Source organism: Rhodnius prolixus, unplaced genomic scaffold, assembly GCF_049639745.1.
Source record: "Rhodnius prolixus isolate KJV_2025 unplaced genomic scaffold, Rpr scaffold_2, whole genome shotgun sequence".
NCBI classification, from domain to species: domain Eukaryota; kingdom Metazoa; phylum Arthropoda; class Insecta; order Hemiptera; family Reduviidae; genus Rhodnius; species Rhodnius prolixus.
In genome coordinates, this window is record NW_027411592.1 from 54767627 (window position 1) to 54788052 (window position 20426).

The 20426-nt window shown below is 32.0% G+C and overlaps 2 protein-coding genes and 1 long non-coding RNA gene across 9 annotated transcripts in view; all 3 read left to right on the forward strand.

Moving 5' to 3' along the window:
• LOC141450012 (uncharacterized) overlaps positions 1-11003 on the forward strand; it is a 41879-nt gene extending 30876 nt beyond the window's left edge. For all 3 annotated transcript variants that reach the window (XM_074120006.1, XM_074120008.1, XM_074120007.1), the window contains 4 exons: positions 7423-7589; positions 7706-7801; positions 8814-9005; positions 10020-11003. In XM_074120006.1, the coding sequence (XP_073976107.1) occupies positions 7423-7589; positions 7706-7801; positions 8814-9005; positions 10020-10181 (617 nt within the window). In that variant the 3' untranslated portion in view covers positions 10182-11003. The remainder of the gene's footprint in view (positions 1-7422; positions 7590-7705; positions 7802-8813; positions 9006-10019) is intronic.
• LOC141450021 (uncharacterized) lies at positions 238-7416 on the forward strand. The gene is made up of 3 exons (XR_012455885.1): positions 238-3068; positions 3454-3625; positions 5103-7416. It is a non-coding gene; the product is annotated as an uncharacterized lncRNA (long non-coding RNA).
• Positions 11004-12495: 1492 nt separating the features above from the next.
• The window catches only part of LOC141450007 (CXXC-type zinc finger protein 1-like), a 40759-nt gene continuing 32828 nt past the window's right edge, over positions 12496-20426 (forward strand). For all 5 annotated transcript variants that reach the window (XR_012455855.1, XR_012455854.1, XM_074119994.1 and 2 more), the window contains exons 1-10: positions 12496-12641; positions 12958-13079; positions 13351-13441; positions 13556-13718; positions 15146-15303; positions 15375-15623; positions 15703-15840; positions 16736-16942; positions 17555-17713; positions 18793-18930. Coding sequence is in view for 3 of the 5 variants with exons in the window: in XM_074119994.1 (XP_073976095.1) it covers positions 12624-12641; positions 12958-13079; positions 13351-13441; positions 13556-13718; positions 15146-15303; positions 15375-15623; positions 15703-15840; positions 16736-16942; positions 17555-17713; positions 18793-18930 (1443 nt within the window). In the remaining 2 variants the exon portion in view is untranslated. The remainder of the gene's footprint in view (positions 12642-12957; positions 13080-13350; positions 13442-13555; positions 13719-15145; positions 15304-15374; positions 15624-15702; positions 15841-16735; positions 16943-17554; positions 17714-18792; positions 18931-20426) is intronic.

Here is a 20426-nt window from a genome sequence, read left to right on the forward strand (position 1 = left end):
GCACAAACTCATTCAGTTGCTTACTCGCAAGGCTTGTGCTAAAAACTTTTCTCGAGCTAGGAGACGTCAAAACATCTTTCAACTTCGTCAAAAACAAATTCGTCGTCGCGAACATTTGACGCAAATACTAAAATTAACAGTAAGAGGAACACAAGTGAAGAAAGGTGGAACATATAATGAGTTCTTAAAATCTGCCCATTTTTACCGCTGATGATTACAACTCTCCTGTTTCTATTCTGTTCAGCTTATTTCAGATTGCCTCATCATCTTTTCTGAGTTTTAAACTTTTAAAGTAATTGTAGAGTTCGCTTAATTTTGTAATAAAAGATATTTTACCAAAACTGTACTTAATTTTTTTAACAAATATTTTATTCATGTTCTTAAGTATTAAAGCACATATTTCAGTGGAACTTAATTTTACCTTATTCCACAAAAATATTTTTTTTCTTTAGTTTTTCGGCAAGCTTCCTAAACTAAGCTACTATTAAGAACGTCCCAAAAAGAAGCATTTGCTCTTTCGTACCTTTCGCGAGGAAAGAAATATCTTCACCGAATTTCACATATTTTCATTTGACTTTTCCCCATTATTATTTCCTTGATAATAGTATTAGAACGCCCATTATAAAAGGGTGGATGGTAGAGAAATCATGATAATAATCAGCACTTGTTACTGTCTTTCGCTCGACACTCCGAGTTCACCTCATTCTGTTTGCTATACCTGAAGTTTTGACAGGAATTAATTCCAACCATATCCTCCAATTAATTAGCTTTTTAATTGAAAAGAAAAAAAAATCAAATACTTTAAAATTAATCTGCAAACACTAATCATAACCTTAACTGCCAAAAGTATGGAAAGTTTGTATGGACTACTTGGACATCTACCCGTGTGTGAACGTCAAACCTAAGATTAAATAATATTTTAATCAAATATTGATTAAACAATTAATTTTGTCTTTGGTTTCTTAGAAAATTGTGTAAAGCCAAATTTATCAAGAGACCTTTCTTCATTCCTGTACTTTGAAATGATACTCAGGAGTTTATGTTTAATGACGGAATCCAATTCTCTGTTTGAGAATTGTGTCTACGTGCAAATGGTCGCATTACTTTACGATTATATCTTCTATTTACTTTTCAGGATACTTCAATACGCGATACTGTTACTTCAATTTAGGTCTCAGCTCTAAAACTCATCTAAAACTATTTCGCTTTTCAGCTTGCTGTTCTTGGTAAAAAAAAAACTTCTACTTTTATTTAATTTTTTTACCAGTTGTTTCGTATTTTTTTTTTTTTTTGGTCGAGGTGTGTAAAAAACAAAAAATGCAATTGTAAATTAAATTATTGGAACTTTTTTCTAATTTATTTATAGTTTTTGCTGGAAAATAAAAATCTTCTAAGATTTAACAATATAATCCATACTTTCTTGCCTTCCGATATCTCACTTGTCTTTGCAAATACTTGCGGTAAGTTATCTTAAAATCATAAAAGTTACGTTTGTTTTCGTTAAGTAGTGTGGGCTTTTTATCTAGTCACTGAATAAAGATACTTCTGCAAAAAGTTTAGAATGTACTGTACGGCTTTAAAAAAAGTACCTAAATTAAATCTTAATAAAATTTATAATATAATGAATCGTATATAGTAAATATAGTGTGATAGATGCAAATAAATACTCATTTATGAGTCAACACAAATGGCAAATGTAAATTTGTTTTTTCGTAATACTGAATAATTCAAGGATGTATACGGTTGACTGCTTCTTGAAAATAGATACCATTAACTTTTTTTAAACAATTCTATTTAATTATTATTTCAATGAAAATACAAAATTAAATTCTACATTGAAATATGTATCATGGCAATCGATATTTTCATCGTATTACAGTTTTACATTACTATTTCTTATCATCCCGCTTCTATTATTTATCTAAACTATTTTTAGTGAGAGGAGAAAATAGAGAAATTTGCTCCCAAAACTGTTTTGTTTTCTCAAGGATGACGATCATTACCTATTGGTTTGTTTTTTGTTTTTTAAGTAAGCTTTCAATTTCCTCATGTCAGGAATTTGCTATATCTCCTCCATCAATAGATCCAGAGATATTAATTATAAAATTCTATGCAGCATGTGGGTTGTGCCATGAACTGGGTCACATTTGTTGGCTGTTCTGTTCTTGTGGAGAGGTAGTATATAGTGGAGAGATAGGTTTGGGTTGATGATGTGAACGTTCGTGAGCAATGAACTGTAAGATCAAAACGAAGCTTACTGAAGCGACATCGCTCACATCTTACTCTCGTGCGCATCAACTCCTACACATACTGTCAATCTTCTAAACACAGTTCCACAAATACTACGACAACCATCTTTTTCTATTCTACTCCACATTGTCGTCATCATCTTTATCTGGTCCTTTTTCATTGTCGTCATCGTTCTCCAATAAAGTCAATATCCATCATCCCTTGAGTTGGAACAGGGACAAGAAATACTCCAGATCGTTTCTTTTTCTAGTCTATTTATAGACTCATTTACCTGTTAATCAGTATAAAATAAAATTCTAGGACATCCAAAAATAATTGTTACTTTCTTTGAAGATAGATAATGTCTTTACTTTCTTTGTATTTTATTATTTAAAAAAAAAACAATTTAAATGAGTCTCGTTGCAAACAGGTCAACTAGAAATTTAATGCATTATTAAGAAGTATTAAATTTGATTTTAAAATAGTGTGAACAGTAAGGTTACGATTGAGGCATCAATGATCGCCTTGTCCCAGATGTTTTGTCATTGAATGGGTACCTCTCTGAGGTTATAACAAAATGGCTTACATAAGTGTAAGTGGTAGAGCTTTGAAGAACAATGAGTTGCAGGATTTTTAGCTAGAAACCGTCGAAAAAGCTCATCACTCAACAACAGCATCCTTCTCAGACGTGGAGAAGCAAATACATAGTGCTCAGAATTATAGTATCATGATGGACTCAAGGTTTGTGGAATCATAGATAGATTGCCCAACTTCTACGGAATCTAATGGCAGCTTCATTTACTCGAAGCCCAGAAGCTTTGGCCTGGATCAATAGAAAGGTATTCCTATAAAGAAATCATTGTCTGTCACGTACGTACACTTTTTAGACGTTTTGTCTTTTATCGAGAAAACTATAGTAAATACATTTAGTAAATAAATACAATTAAAGGAGAGTAAAATTGATAAGAAATAAAAAACTAGAACAATAAATTGTACGTAATCTTTAAATGCCGAAAATGATGCTATCAAAATAGGCACAAAGAAAATTCTAAAGTAAAGTTTTAGCACGAAATGAATGAAACTTTAAACTAATTTTTTTAGTTAAGAAAAAAGATAAAGAATTACTGCTTAATAGTAGAACAATGCCGCTTTGGGAATAATAGTAGACATCACAAAATGAATTGTTTCACTGAAAAGCCATCACTAATTTTAGTAATTCCCTAGCATTTGTGGTGAATGCAACCAATGTGTCGAGAAATGTCTCAAAACCTAACCGTTGGCCAGAAAAAATTCAATGAACAAAAATTGCAAAATTAATAAAATGCCCAGCTGAGATCATGGAAAAGTTAAGATTTGCTACGAGGAATACAAGAGCTTTCTATGCATCAATACTGAGGTATGCTTGTACGTTTCCTCTTCTACTTACTTCTGGCGGGCATGTGATAATAGTCTAGAAATCGGATTACACTTTCAGTTTGTCTTTTATAGGGTAAGCTGCTTAACTTTTCTTTCTTTCCTTTCAAAAGAAAAACTTAGAAGTAAGTAAAACTTATTTTTACTTATCTTGTCGTGCATCCTTTCATATATGTGTGTATGCTTTTATCAGTATTACGTCAAGAGATTATAACTTGATCGATTTTCTTTTATTTCTCTGATAAGTATAATTTTTTTTAGTTTATTTAAAAAATGTATAATATATATTTCTATTGTAGAAGCTTTATAACCTTTTCAAAAATTTATGTAACATTTTTAAACTTAAATCTGACCAGTAATATGATCAGTAAATTTTAGATATTAAGTAGTTGCGGACTCTAAGCTGAATCGTGACTAATTTAGAAGACCTACCTTTTTAAATCTATATTAGTATCAACAATATTTGACACTAAGCTGACTTATCGTTTTTAAATTTCCTTCTGAAATGAGGGATCTACTTTGTAATGTCTCTTGAGTTGATAGGAGAGCCGACATTAATTAATGTCGACAGGAATATCTCTAGTTTTCTTAATTATTTAAATAACATTAGATACAATAATCAAGTATTACAACTCTACCAAAGATTATATTCATAAGAAAACATTGATAGAATCAAACCATTACAGGTCTTTTTTTTTGTACGATTAATAAGTAGATTTTAACTTCTACTTTAAAAATTATTGTGCTACAGAAAATTTGAATGATTATCTATTCAGGTATCTGATGCTTTAATTTATGAAGTCCGTCCGTCTAAAATAAATAAATAAAAAAAAACAAAAACATGACAGATTAACAGAACTTGTGCTTTGAGTACATTAGTTTAAAAAAATATAATTTCAACTGTTTTCTTATTGAAGATGAAGATGTAAGAGTTAGATTGTATGTTTCATAATCTATCGGCAGGAATAATCTCGATATGATGATCTAACAGTCATTCTTACAAGTACATCATCTGGTGTGAAATACACCCACTCTCTCTCTGAAAGCGATTCCCACAGTTCTAAGTGACAGCCCAAGAAGAATGTAAATTAAATACTTATAAGGCCTTAAAAAAGTGTTGATAACTTCTAGCTTCTGTATTAAAATAGTATTGGGACAAAATTCATTTAGATTTTATTCAGATTCGAAAGTTAGCAAAGTACGATCGTACTAATTGTCCTCTGAAGAATCCCAGCTAGTAGTTTTTTTAAATAATTTAAAAAAAAAAAGCAATTAGAAATTGCAATCGTAAAATAGAAACCATCATAGAGCTCCCACTCTTAAAGTAAATTAAACAAATCTGATATGAAACTCACATTACCTTCCTTCACTTGACAACAGTGAGCTTAACAATTCAAGCGTTTCATTGGGTTAAAACATTATTTATTATTATTATTATTTTTAATTAAAGCTATTTTCAGCTATGGAACTGGCCATAATTTCTGAGATTAAATTAGTAGACTTGTTTGGTTGTACTGAACACCACACTTGCAGCGCCAATAAACTTAGGAATTACGGTTTTAATTTAGTGTTGAATCTGTGGTTGAAGAATCCAATAGAAGCAATTTTACAAATATAAGTGATTGTTTAACGTATAAAGTGTTAGTATATTATATTTAAAAACTATTATTGCAATCATTTCGAACCAAACAAAAATACACAGAAACTTGTAAAAGCTCAGCTTCTTAGCTGATTTTCTTCAACTTTGGAATTCCAGCAATGCTTTTAGAGAGTCTTCATTTATATAGATGGTAGAACAGTATGTAGTCCATGACGTGGCTCTTTAGTAGATCTTATTCAAGGAGAAATTGTTCCGATATAGTATCAAAACGGAATTCCTCGTGTAAGTTTCAGCGACTTTCTTCGTCTATGAATTATAACAAGTCCATGCCCAATTTTTTAATCTTATTTCTTTATTTTTGTTTGCGGTAATTAATAAAGTGGTAGTTTGGTGGTAACTCAGTTTCGAAAACCTTATATAATCGCAATACTTCCTTTTTTTTTCAGAGTAGGAGAAAGCTTAAATGTAAAATCTGACAGGTCAGCTATCTGTATGTATATATAAAAAATGAAGTCTACTTTATTCGATGAATATGGTAAATCTTGTGGCATTCAATAAGTTTACTTTTCAACGTCACCCACTTGGATATATATGTTGAGATGGAGTATGTACGAGTAAATGTAAAATTGGATCAGCTGGATTGCACAAAAGATCCATCATCGGGACTTTCCTAGTTTTTATTTTATTTTATTTTTTGAAAGCCACTCATCCTTCTCCTGTTGGATGAATTTCATTCAATTCCTTCTATCGCTCTCAGTATCATATATAGAGTGCTATGTATTCATGTTGAAATGTTCAAAGAAGTATGGTATTGAATATAGAGGATGAAATTGAATTAATTTTACAATATACAGTTTTACATTTTTGAAAAAAAAAGTATAATTTGCTTCACTTCCATTTGATCAAATATCTGAGAATTACTAATTTTCCTTTAAACCTTAGAATTATTTCCTCTGTAAGGTGTGTAATCGATATAGCTTTTTTTTGTGACATTCTACACTTACATTAAATTTCCCCAATATTAGATTGAACCTGGAAGAGTCTTCCTCAGGTATTATTTTGTTTTTCGGCTTATTGAGCCGACCTCTTGATCGTCTAGATCAGGGGTGAGCAACCTTTTTAATCAATGGGCCAATTTAAATTTAAATTTTTTTTTGCGGGCCGCACATAGATTAACTCTTACTAATAATTTACGAAACGTCCGTATTGCATGTTTGAACAAGTCACCGACAAGTGTGTATCTCGTCACAAAAAAATCGCGCAGACGCGGCGCGTTCGTATTGCATGTTTAAAAACGTCGTCGACAAGTAACTCGCCATAAAAAAATATTTCGGTTTAGTATGTACTACCATTTTATTATAATTAATTTTATAACAATATATTGATGGGAGAAAGTCGATAAAATAAATTCAATTTTAGAAATGCTTGGCGGGCCGCTTGTTGCTCATCCCTGGTCTAGATGGATCCTTTCCTGTTTACAAAGCTTTCGCAAACAATTGATTGCAACATACTCAAACAGGATATTTCTATTGCTGAAGAAGGCAAAACATTTTTAATTCTATGAAAACCACTTTTACCTAAGTAGAAATAATAGAAAGAAAATGAATTTAAAAGTTTAAAAATTTCTTTCTCTCTCATTTCGAGCTAAGATAAGATTAGTTTAGTTTAACCGGACATTCGTGTTAAATATTTCCATCGTGAAAAGTAAAGAAAACTAAATTCATTAATTTCGGACAATAGGATATTAATCATTTCCCCTAAACGTGACACTTAACTTCACCGGTAGTAACCTTATGTGACATCCATTTCCAACAGGATAATACATGTAGGTGTGGCTGGCCATTCAGCCGGATATGGGTGGGCCCACTTTGAAGGGATCTATTGATATGTACGTAGTTCATGCAAGTCCTATATCAGTCATTCTATCTTTTGGTTGTCAGAAGGTGGTCTTCCTTTTCTTTTCTTTTTTAATTTTCTCTTCAGGATTATTTTACGAATTTCTTATTTCTGTGTCTTATAAGAACTTTTTTAAAGCAATGAAGGTATTTAGTAATGCTACATAATGCAGGTGAAACTATTATGCTAGGCAAAATTACTTTTCAACCATAACCTTTATTTTCAGGAACCATGGATTTTTTTTTCTGCAGATAAAAACGATGATGGATTTCTTTGTGTTTCAGTGCCCCGAAAGTACCTCCCACACGTGGTGCACCGACACAAGTTAGCGACTAGCGTTTTAATACTACAAATACTAGTAGGCATTGCAATTACTACTTTGGCAGCTTGGCTACTTCTTTGGGCTCCAAACCTACCACTTTCAGACATTCCATATTGGAGCGGTCTTCCGGTAATTTTTTATTTTTTTTACAATAATAACTTTACCTGTTTTGATAATTTATAACTTTTACCTAATAATAACATGAATAACCTATTATTTTTTTCTCCCTCTTTCTTTCTTTTTAGGTCCTCTTTTCTGCTTTCATCGGCCTGATGCTTCTTTGTTGGTGCCGAAGAGAATATCCAGGAATGCCGGTGAAATATCACGTTTGTGCATTTCGGGTAAGAATAATTTTAACTAATTTAAATGAATGAAGTAATTCCAGATAAGTTTAATATGATCAAGTTATTAGTAATCTGATCGAATTTGGCCAACACTATAAAATTATTAAACATTATATTTAAATTTTTGATGTTCCTGGAGTGCGAAATGTTTTTGCTAATGAACTGTAAAGCCCGTACAACACCGGTTAGACAAGAGCATACCTTTCCCTTCACCAAGAACAACGGTGAAGTATATTTTCCTAGAAAAATGGTTTAATTAAAAGTAATCGGCACCTTAAATGTATATAATGTGACTGCAAAGTTTAAAGAAAAAAAGCATTAACACCATTTTAGAGTAAAAATCACTAAAAAGTGAAAAATATTCAGTAAATCTCCCACTACTGGTAGATGTTCTTCAAATTTGATGTTTCGGTTACATGTTTAATTCTTAACAATATTATTCATAAAGGTAATAAGAGTATACATTACTCTGCGATTGCACTTAAAGAGTTTGAATGAAAGTTAAAAGATTCTGTATGGCAAAAAGTATGGCAGTTTAAAAGAAAATCGTTGAAGTGAATTTTGAGAATATATAGTCCCAAAAACTGAAAACCTATTCAGTTATAAATAGTATTTCTGGTTAGCAGATATTTTAAACAAGGTTTCAAACCTTATTTGGAGCCTGAAAAATCAATGGTGCAACAAAACCTAGCTGTTAAGCCGTACATGGTTTTTCATGACTACGAGATCTGCTGTACAAAACTAGAAGACGTTGCATGGCATAAAATTACATAGTATAATAGAAATGTATAATATTTCTATAAAATGATGAGCTTAGCCGAGGAAGTTTATCAATGAGATTAAAGCTGACGGAAGTATCCTGGTCTTAACTTGGGTACTCCATTTTCAGATTATAACAAATTAGAATTCGTTAGTTGCATGCATTTATTTTTGCTTGCTAATTTTCAGTCAATAATGAACCCATTTTATAAATAGATGAAATTAATTTTGCATTTGCTTTATTTTGAAGGTATTTAGCGTATTGGCTTCATTACTGGCCGGGATTTCAAGTTTTTGTGCTGGTGGGTTTGCCCTGTCACATCTGATCAGACTGTACAATGGAATTTCCAGCTGTCAGCCGGCTCATAGCCTGGATTCTACTTGCGTTTGTAGGACGCATCAGCACCACAATATTACATATACAGATCTCAGTTGTCCTGAAGTAAGATCTTAAATGTGTTTAAGCTGCATTTCTCATTGATATTTTTTTGAAACGTGTGATATAGGGCACTGTTTTCAACGTAGGCCCTATTGGGCTCCATCCTCAGGTGTCAGATGGGACCATTTTTGCTAGAGCATTTCATTCAGTGTTGAGAACACTCATCAAGGCCCACTCCTTAGCACCCACTCTAGGATGGTACATTCTCGTTCAAGTTTCATATAATCTCAGACTCTCTAGGGACGTCCAAAGAAGAACAAAGGGCTGAAAGTTAGGGTTTACCACTTTCTTAACCCAAAACTCCCATTTACAGTTGTTCTAAGGTCAGTCCTCTAAAGAAGTAAGACACAGGGGGGGGGGGGGGGTCAGTAGTAGTGCTCTCTAGTACTAAATACACACCTGGCCTCCAACGCATTCCCTTGATAGATGTGTGATGGTAGCTTGTCGAAGATCAATGAATCTGAGAAAGTAGTAGGTAGCGTATACTTCTCAATACTTTGTAACGACTCAGACTCTCTAGGGTATCCCCGGAAGAGCGGAGTATTAAGAATCGGGATTACCGCTTTCAGTTCCCGATTCTTCCTCTCCTTTTTCGGATTCCTCCTCCCATATCTCAGTCAATAAGTGTAGCATAAAGAACTACCCTAGTCACGGTTGTGAAACAAGCCATGTTGTTTTTAGAAGCGAAACCATGGGAACTACCATTAGAAGGTAGAGTTTAGATTTTACCCATTCCCGCTTGACATAACATCAATTTGAAGGCATCCCTGGGGAACCTAGCGATTAGATGCAAGATCTACAAAGCAAAGGAGAAATGTGTTAAGTTCGTTTCCTGATATTGGTTTTTTTATTTTAAGTGTTAATGTGAGAAATTTAAGTATGCTATCTGTCCTCCATCCTTTACATTACATCCTTTTTTTAGTGGACCTTTTGATAATTAGGCATTTCATAATTTTACTTTACTTTGCATCGTAGTTGATCTTTGAATCTACGTATGAATTTTCTTTTCATTTTCAGGTATGGAATATTTTGACAGTACTTTTGATAGCGTCTACAGCAGCTAACTTTTTAGCTGGAGTACTGACCAGCACTTACATTTACTTACACTGGTCAACAGGCCGTGGTGGACACGTCTACACCAGAGTAAATCAGCCATTATTTGTTACTAATAAATTATAAACAGGATGTGTTTTTTTGATTAATTTGCATTAAAAAATAGTGAAATCGGAACCTCTATTTTTTTAAGTGACAATACTGTTTATCTTTTTGTGTTTTGGAGGGATTGACGTGAATATGAACTTGAATGGATAAAGAAACCGCCCAAATTTATATATATATAATAGTGAGTATTAATTAGTAAGTGTTATCATGATGCAACTATTTTCAAGTGCATTTCAGACTTCCTTTTATTAATATGTATCATGTTCTTTTATGTGGCCTACAGTTCCCATCTGATCTTACTGTTAGTCATTGGTCTTAGTTACAATGATAAACTAAGTCATTAAATATTTGTAAACATGTCTTACAATGTTTACAAAACGTTTTAATTTGTAATTTAATTTAACGTTTTGATTTCTGATTTTTTTTGTTCCACGAACTGCATCACACTAGTTGTGCATACAGCCAGTATTATAATATACAGAAATAAGTTATCTATTAGTATAATCACACAATAATTACTGTGGTTGATCTATATTTAATTAATAAGCTTCCCAATAATAACAATTAAAAAACTAAATTTAAAATAAAAGCCGTCAGAAAATTAAAAAAAAATAATTTGTTTTTAAAGTGTTGTACAAATATTTGGATATAGAAAACATGTATATGTATAATTTATAAAACCAACAACAAATTAGGAACGATTTGCTGTCATTTTACGGAATTTAGTGTTTTTTTGAGTATTTATAGTATTATTATTTATTGATTCTTTCTCAAAGAACTATCAGAGAGAGAGAAAAAAAAGAATCATGTATATTCTACAATATATTTGTATTAATTTTATTGAATTTCATTATTTTATACCTGATTTTAATTTTTCTTATCAGAGTTAATTCACTTCGGAAATAAACTATTAACTCATGAATCCAATTTGATTACATCTGAATTTTTTCAGCATCGTATGCATTTATTAGTTCATTAAATGTTATTTTGTGATCTTTAAATTATTTTATCATCCTGAATGAAAAAATGTATCATCTTCATTCTCCAGATAGGTAAAAAAAAAAAAAAAAAAAAAAAAAAAAAAAACGAAATTGTAGTTTTAACAGAAAAAAGTAATTTATATTGATTAAATCATTTTACAGGAAGAGTGTTCCTCACAAGAAGTATTAAGGTAGCTTGAATCTATATACCGAAAACCTGTGCGGACTAAAAGTGGCTTAATTTTGAGTTTGTATTATATTCTAAATGGACGACTCTCTATCCAGTTATCTTAATAATTACTTAATCTTAAATCGACTTTAAATAAGCCATTCCTAACTTAACACCCTCGGAAGCAGCCTTCCAGTCTGCCTGAAATATCTATACACCTACAAGTGAAATATCAAGTGTCTCCTGTTGTTTGTTGCCTTCATAGACCCTATGAATATTCTCTTGTTTTGTAACAAGGTTTCTTTAGCAATTTATATTTTATTTTATTTTAAATAAAGGACTTATAATCCAAGAACTATGCACATTCCAAGGATTTCTTGATGTCACTCCCTCTTCCGAAGAGTGATGGATCCAGAACGTCGTTGAGAAAAGCTGAAAGGAATAATCTATAAGGAAATAAGGTAGTCTAGGGACGGTAAGCGGACACCACGCCATACATATTATTGCCAACATCTTTTCATGACATTAATATATCAGGAATTGGATCTATATTTAGGGTGAATTTGCATTATGGAATGGAGGTTCGAAATTAAGGATACTATTCTGAATATAGAAGGAATGAACGGCGTGTAAATGAAAATGTTTATTATCAGTGTTAAGTCTATAATTATCACAAGGTCAAAGACACTCTATCGTCTTTATTTAAACCACTGATGAGACTTGCAAATCCTAAGCAAACGGCTTTGAGAAACTATTCATTGGCATAGGAGCAGAGCCCATGGAGCCCCCGAGGCGAGCATTAATACTAGATAGATAGAATAGCGACTAGTGAGGTAAGCTTCCCTCTATTGTGCCATTTCAATTTAACTTAAGGTCTTATTATACAATATTGCATAGCTGAAATATTTCTATGATTAAGAAATTGGCTTGTCCAAGAATTATCTTGAACGTTTTTTTCTAATTTTCTGCGATTTTCTTGAAAATCACTCTGTAAATTTTTACTAAATCATTAAATAAATTTAACGTACAAAAAAAGCAGCTCAACAATAATACTTTATCAAATTAAATTCTGTAAGTTATTCTTAATTTCTACCAGAATTGTTTGTAAGTACAGACTGCAGATGTCGCAAGTGCATCAAAGATGTCCAATTTAGTTATCAACTTAGCCAATAGATGCCTACAAGTGAATCTATTTGCAGAGCAAAGGTTCATTAGTAGGTTATATTTATAACCTGCACTTTAACCGACCGAAGTAAGAAAGTTGTCAACAAGAAACAGTTTTATCCGTCAAGAAACGAATTTGATTTCAATATGTCCGGAAAACTTACAGTGAGTCAAGCTGGATCATTTTTGCTTTAAAATAATTATTACTATTCATTAATATTATATATTATAGTCATTAAAGTTTTGACTCCATCCAAATTTCATAAAATTGTAAATAAGTAGTACTTATGATAAGTACATACATACATTATTTAAAAAACACATAGGGCGATATATACATTAAAGTTTGAAATTTCTTATTACTGTGGTTTCCGATTGAAGTAATTTCTGCTATACTGCTAATCTTTGATCAAAGATAAGCTGACCTTACCTTCCATACTTATAAGGTAAATTAATTATACTTTATTAATCTTAATTTTAGCAAGAACAAATTGCGAGACAGTTCGAACTTCCTGAGAGGAAATCAAAAATTGCAACTCTACTTAAACAAGATGGACAAGCTTACTGTATTTGCAGATCTTCCGATTCATCCAGATTTATGATGTAAGTAAAATCTAAAATTTTTGGTAATGGAAATATTTTACTTTAAACTGTTTTTTGATGGCTTTAGCAGCGTAATTTACGATTTTGGTAGTTTCTCTCCAAAATTAGTGTTGGGTGTTAAAAGGAAACACATGTCAATTTTGTTTTTTACTTTCATTTCATATTCATTCACAAAAAAATAGAATGTCCAAATAATTTTGAAAAAAAGTATTAATTTTTGTTATTGTTTTTAACGTGTTCAGTATTCAAAACTGTACGTACTCCTTTTCAGAGGTTGCGATGCATGTGAAGAATGGTATCACGGCGATTGTATCGGCATAAATCAAAAAGAGGCAAAACACATTAAAAGATATTTTTGTGATGTAAGAAAATTTTTAACTAGTTTAGTTTAATTTAACTAGTCTAGATAATCATTTAGGGTGGAAAGGCTGCTAACTTACTCCTCCAATTTGTTTAACATACTATTTTGGATACAGAGATGCCACGAGGAAGATCCATCTTTAGTTACGGTGTTTAAATCTTCAAGCAAAAATGTGGATTCCGATTATGAACCACCGAGAGTTGGAAGAAAAGCTGATGTAAACTACGAGCCACCAAAAGTGGGAAGGAAAGCTGACAGTTCACGCCATCATATTTCAAGTATTAATTTTATTGTTATTTAGTGGTTTATTGTTAAAATTAGCATTAAAAGTCATGGTGCATCTGCTGACCGGATACTGTAGATAGGGTAGAAGCCTGCTTGGTCGACATAAAGAAAATTTTGCTTGACTAAGAAACAGTTATAAGACCTCAGCCTATCCAGACACAGACTGGGGTCTACTTTTAAGCGTTAGGTTTGGGTAAGTTCTGTAAGCCATTGGTTTGTCCACCGAAAGTTGTTTTAGAGCATGAAAGGCCACCTTCCTCTATTTTATTGCTTTCTTTTAAGAGTTTAGGAGTAAATATACTTCAGGAAGTAAATATTTTCAAAATTGTGGATTGATCTGAATACTGGTATCTGAATATTTCTTTGTATGTTTTCGTTTATGGATGCAAGTGTTTTTCTCTTCAGATCAAATCTGTTTTCTATTATTTTCAGGGTTTATGCAGGGATATTAACTGCCATTATCATAAGACAGAAACATAGCAAAAATGAAAGTATAGTCACTGCAATTGTGATGAATCTATCTTCAAAGAGGGAGAATCCTCTTGCTGGTTTATAACTTTCATGTTTAATACTCAGTGCTCAAGTATTTGTATAGGTTTTTTTATTCGTTATTTGCTACATAAAGTAATGAGATGTGTCTATCTATCTAGGGTACTTTTCGTTTTGAATGAGACTTGAAGTATTAATATATTTGCTTTACACTCTACGTAGGCATTAATAATTTGAATTTTAAGAGTCAAAGTTGATAATGATTAGTACAATAACTTCCATATCTCTTAATTAAGCGCCTCAAAAACAGAGATGATTGGACAGAATAATGCCGGCCTCGAGACCTGTCTATTGTAGTAACTGTTATATATTATATATTTGAATTTCATGTTGAAATATTGTAAATTTTTATTAAGATAAAGGTTACAACGTTACCAAACCACGCTGCGCAATGTTATGAATTGTTAGAAAGTAATAACTGCTCTTTAATGTTGTTCAAATTTCTGAAATATATATTTTTTCGTAAATTTTTTAAAAGGAAAAAAATTTTGATCAATGGTTGGACTCTCAGTGTTAGACAATATTCATGATTTTATCTTCCCAGTGTGCTTTCCTTCCATTCTGATCGGTTTTGGATTTTCATCCATATTTAGAGATTGTTTCAACAGGTTAGTGTATATCGGTAACTTTTTGAGACGGAGTCATTGTATTAACGTCAAAAATGATCTAGAATGTATAAAATTAAGAAACCGCAATCTCTAATCAATTTCATTCATAATGTATTTTATTGATTATGCCTAAAAAAGTTTCCACTCTTAGGAGAATTTGTTTTATTCATTTCAATGTAATGAAAAGTTTCTTCAACTGATAAAGCTAATAAGCATTTTATCGTGAAAAAATTTTGAGAGTTCACTCAAGATTTTTATTTTAGATAATATATCTAAAAAAGTCAAAAAAGCAGGAATTCAGCCAGATTGTGGGCATTGCACGGCATGCATCAGGACCAGTGATTGTGGTTCTTGCAGAACTTGTAGACAAGCTGGTAAACATTCACGAAATAAATGTCTCTACAGAATTTGCAAAAAGAAGGTGAGAGTAAATGCAAGGAAATTCAAACTCATTATAATTCCAAATTGTACATTATGGAAATTTATTTCCAGAAAAATAGCAGCAGTGGAGGGAGTGGTCGTTACAAACAGTCGTCTACAGCTGATATGCACAGCAGTTGTGAAAGTGAAGAAGGTGCTTCAGCTGCTCCAGTAGATACAAATATTCCTCAAGTTCTAGGAACTACAGTTAAACCTGGCATGCAGTGTTATGGTCCAGGTTGTGTCCAAGTTGCCAGGCCAAATAGTAAATATTGTAGTGATAAGTGTGGCCTTGCATTAGCAACTTGTAGAATACTTCAGGTATATTAGATCTTCTTGTTCTTGGAAAACTATTAGATAATTGAATTTTTTACATCTTAAACGAATTTTTATCATATAGGTATTACCACAACGTGTTCAAGAATGGTCAATGACCCCTACTCATGCTGAAGAAATGAATAAAAAAGAATTAGAAATCATTAGAAAGAAACAAGAGGAAGCCAGAGCTGCTTTACAAGAATTAGACAAAAAATATCAGGTATTCAAATAAAAACAATCCAATGCTATTTTAGTAAAATTTGGAAAACGTTTTACTTAAAATCGAAACATCTGACACAAATCTTTATCTAACATAAAAATGAAACTTCCAGATAAATAAAACTCAGCCGTTTCTATCCTTCGTTTGTTATTAATGAAAGTGGGAAATTTGGCAATTTTACCTACTTTATGGAAAGGAAGAATAATAGTCTTTCGGGAATAAACAACCAAAGATGCCAAGTGGAAGCGAAATTTGGCATGTCATCAGCATAGAAAATCATTATTTAATCTTTATATTCATTGATACCACTAATCTCATTTGCAACAAAGTATTCTAAAATACATCCGAGATGAATAATTAAAATAAAGCAGGACTTAAATTTCCGCCTTGCTGTACATCTTGAGTGACTAGAATTTTCTGAGAGAGAGAGAGGATACGCTACATATTTCAAAGGAAGGTCACAGAATACATCTTACTAAGAAACCTAATGACTTAAACAATGTGTACCTCGAGTATAAAAATACTGTTCTACCCATAGTATATGTTTTATTCAGTTTTAAAGAAATACCATAAAATCGGTTTAAAAGCGGGTAATAACTTTAAAAAGCCTTTTAACGAATGGTAACCCAAAATTGAGACAAGCTTTACAAAGCAAATTCTCGAATCACTATTTCTATGTAGAGTAGCATTTTTCCGAAGTACTTGTTGTAAAAGTGAATACTATGTGTAACGAATTGTAAAAACAGTTTACTTTAAAATTAATTAAGATAAAAAATTGTCTCCCAAAGCGGAATAGCTTAACGCGCTAGGGCGGGTGGGAACGTCAATATATTATTTACAGTTTTGTAATTAATATATTATTATTCTTTAATTTCTGTATTTTCTGGTAAACTAGGAACTGGATGCATTAGTAGAACGAGCCAAAAGAACTACAGTTCCCGAAGAATATGGAGAAGAAGTGGAAAAACCCAAACTTCCTAAAGGACGTCGAAGAGCTGAAGAAGGACGTGCAGACGATGAGTCTAGCATTTATTGTGTAACTTGTGGTCATGAAATACATACCAGTACAGCTATTAAACATTTGGAAAAATGTTTTAATAAGGTTAGAGCTGATTCTTCCAGTCATAGATCTAAATTATTTTTCTGTAATTGCTACTAAGAAAATTTCTCAACTTTTTAAAATTATTTATTCAGTTTCTATTAAAGCTAGAAAGTTATGGCAGTACAATCTAGGAATTATTGCAATCTTATCCAAATTTACGAAATTGATTTTTACTGGAATTACATCCTTTAAGGTCCTAAAATATAAATTAAAATGTTTTAGGACATGTTCATGAAGGAACGCGAGAACAGAATATCTCAAATTCAAAAATTAAGAAAGCTCAAACTTGGTACTCCGTTTTGGTTAAACTGTCTCTTCTGATACCGAGTTTTTGCCCAGAATTTCAGTCGTAAGGCGACTTAAATTAAAAAATCTTTGTATTCATTAAAATTTTATGAATTTTTCAGTTTCCTTTTTTGTCATTACTAGAATATTTGAATAAGTAAATGGACCGATCTGCTTTCAAATCTGCAATTATTTGCTCTCAACAATTATTTGTTTTCTATATTAGGCTGTGCCATTATTATGGCAAACCACATATTTTATCCTGCTGATTTTAGAAATGATTGTACATTGATGAACAGTTCTAGTTTATTTATTTGATTGTTGTAGTATGAAAGTCAAACATCGTTTGGTTCAATATATAAGACAAGGATTGAAGGTAACAACATGTTTTGTGATTTCTACAATCCAGCAAACAAAACTTACTGTAAACGATTGAAAGTACTATGCCCTGAACATAACAAGGAACCGAAGATTAGTCCAACTGAGGTAATTTGTATTTAGATATGTATTATTATTAATTTGATCGGATATACCACTTCAGAGCAAATCATTATTGAAAATATGTGGTTAGGTCCACCGTGCTAGATTATATCTTTAATTTTATCCATCATAAACCCATGTATATTATATCCCTGTCCGGTTTTAGACTTCTATCCACCATCAGAGGTTGTTTAATCAGTTTGGTAAAGAGAATTTGACTATGCGCGCCCCCTCATATGAAATACAACTGCAATTTTACAATTATAAATTTTACTAATTCCCAGAACATAGAGAAAACGTAAATACATACTGCGTTTATTAATTTTATTTCAATGTTTTGACAAAAAAAAATCTTTGTATTCATTAAAATTTTAAATGACATTAACCTCCACGTAACCTCCTTCACTCAGTCAGCAAGAGTAGTGTGAGGTGGGAACGTAATGAAGTCGAAACTTCTAAACCAAACTGATAAGTAAAGATCTAATGATGGATGCTAGTCCGAAACCAGTCAGGAATACGATCTACATGCTTTCGAAGACTGAGATAATAAAAAAAAATCAATTCATATATCAAGTAAATAATAAATCAATTCACATATTGGCAGATTTTTTCAGGTGAGAACAGCTAACTACCAATTTATTGATTCTCATGTTATTTCAGTTATTGTAAAGAATGTAAATAAACTACAATCAAACCTATTTTTGCGGACTTTTTTAATGCGATTAATTTTTTTGGGCGGTTTTTTGATGCGTTATGTGAATATGGATCGAGGTTCTACATATTGCATCAGCCAATTTCATTAGGCATGCTCAATGTATAAACGACGCTACTGCAGCAATTTCTCAAATGAAACAGTACTCTTTAAATTCGTGCTGGAAAGCCTGGATGTGTCATCGATAGGAATGTAACCGAAACCACATCCACATTATCAGAAATCGTCGCGCTAGCATATAACATCTGCGAAGAAGGTTTTGACACTTATAGCGAGAATAATCTTATTGAAATGATTAAAGTCGAAACAGTGAATGATCGTGATATTATTGATAGTTTGTACGATAAAAAAATTAATATTTTCTTTATTCAAGGTTTGTGGATTCCCATTTGTAAAGAACGTATTCGAAGAAACAGGAGAAATTTGTAAATATCCTAAGAAATCTTGTTCTCGTCATCATTGTTGGGAGAAGCTGAGAAGGGCAGAAATTGATATGGAACGGGTTCGACAGGTAGAGTACATTTTTGGTATAATTAAATTAGCGAAGTGATCTGCAAGCCGATGATTTGGAATCGAGTAAAAATTTTTCGGTGGCCAGCTCGAGTGTTCTCTTTCCTGAGGATGGTCTCAGCGTAAAGCAAACTAGTGAGAAAGTTTTATACTCAAACCTCAGGTGTTTCCCGCCGTATTTCCATAGTTACTTGCGATTTTTTGGATTTGTGGGCTCTCTTGTTTTTTTTTTTTTTCCAGTGCACTGCCGGCCTCCGGACAGTGGGCTCTCTTGTAAAATATTACTACTAAATAACTTCAAAAATAAATTTTATTTTACACTTGTTATCTAAAAATGAGTAATGTTCTCGTGTTTGTACATTTTATATACTGTTTATCATGGTTTCGTAATCAAATTTCCCCGTCGCTACCTCTCTTTATTCGGTGGAGTCTTTCTTTATTCTAGTCATTGCTGGTTAGCATTGTGACTAATGTTTCCTTTCAACACTGAAATTGTGGTTGGGTCCGCATTACTCCGCTGTTTCTATCCGTCTCAGCAGGCAAGTTATTTTGAAACCATGATCGTTTCGGACTTTCATCTATCATCAGAGGTTGATTATTCAAACTTGATTATTAAATCAAATTTGGTCTAAGAATTTGACTTCAACTATGTTTACATACATTATCCAAACCAAGATCAAAACAATAACACACCCAACATATTCTAAGAATTTACTTTACTTTTACTTATGTTTTATAGAAATTAACACTAAATATCGCGTTTAGGTTCAACCACAAACTGGGAAACAGAGTGCCCAAACAATCCTCACGACAAACTAGTTTGTCCAGACTATGGCCGTACCTATATCGGCCAGAGTCGAAAAAAATCAAAGACAAATACAATATAACAACTCCTCACGAACAAAAACAACAAAACAGACTCCACTTACGCTAACAACCTTAGCAAACACAATCACCAACCGGTAGGTATAAACATCACATTGCCGTTGTTACATATAAGAAGGAAAGAAGGACTAAGACATAATTGTAAAATTACAAAGCTATTCACAAAAACATTATGAACAATCAAATTAACTATAACCCTAACTCGCCAGATTTTACTTATTTACGCATTATTTATTGAGTGAATAGAATTAATATTTCATTTAACAATGATTATTTCCCAGTACAAATGAATTAAGTAATTCAGTGATTTCTGCTTAAATACGCGCGCCCCCTCATGTAAAATATACATAAATGCAATTTTACAATTGTAAAATTATACCTATGCACAAAACAAAGTTGAATACATATGTACCAGGTTTCATTAATTTTATTTAACTATTTTTACAAAATATATTACTATTCGTTAACATTTTAAATACACATGTAACCTGTATGTTACCTCCCCGTCAGCAGTTCTAGACAGAAATTGGTCCTTTCAACGTGTTCTTTAGTTTAAATTATTTTTTTTAGTTTCCTTTCTCTCAGATGTTGAGTTTGAATGATAAAGAGTTT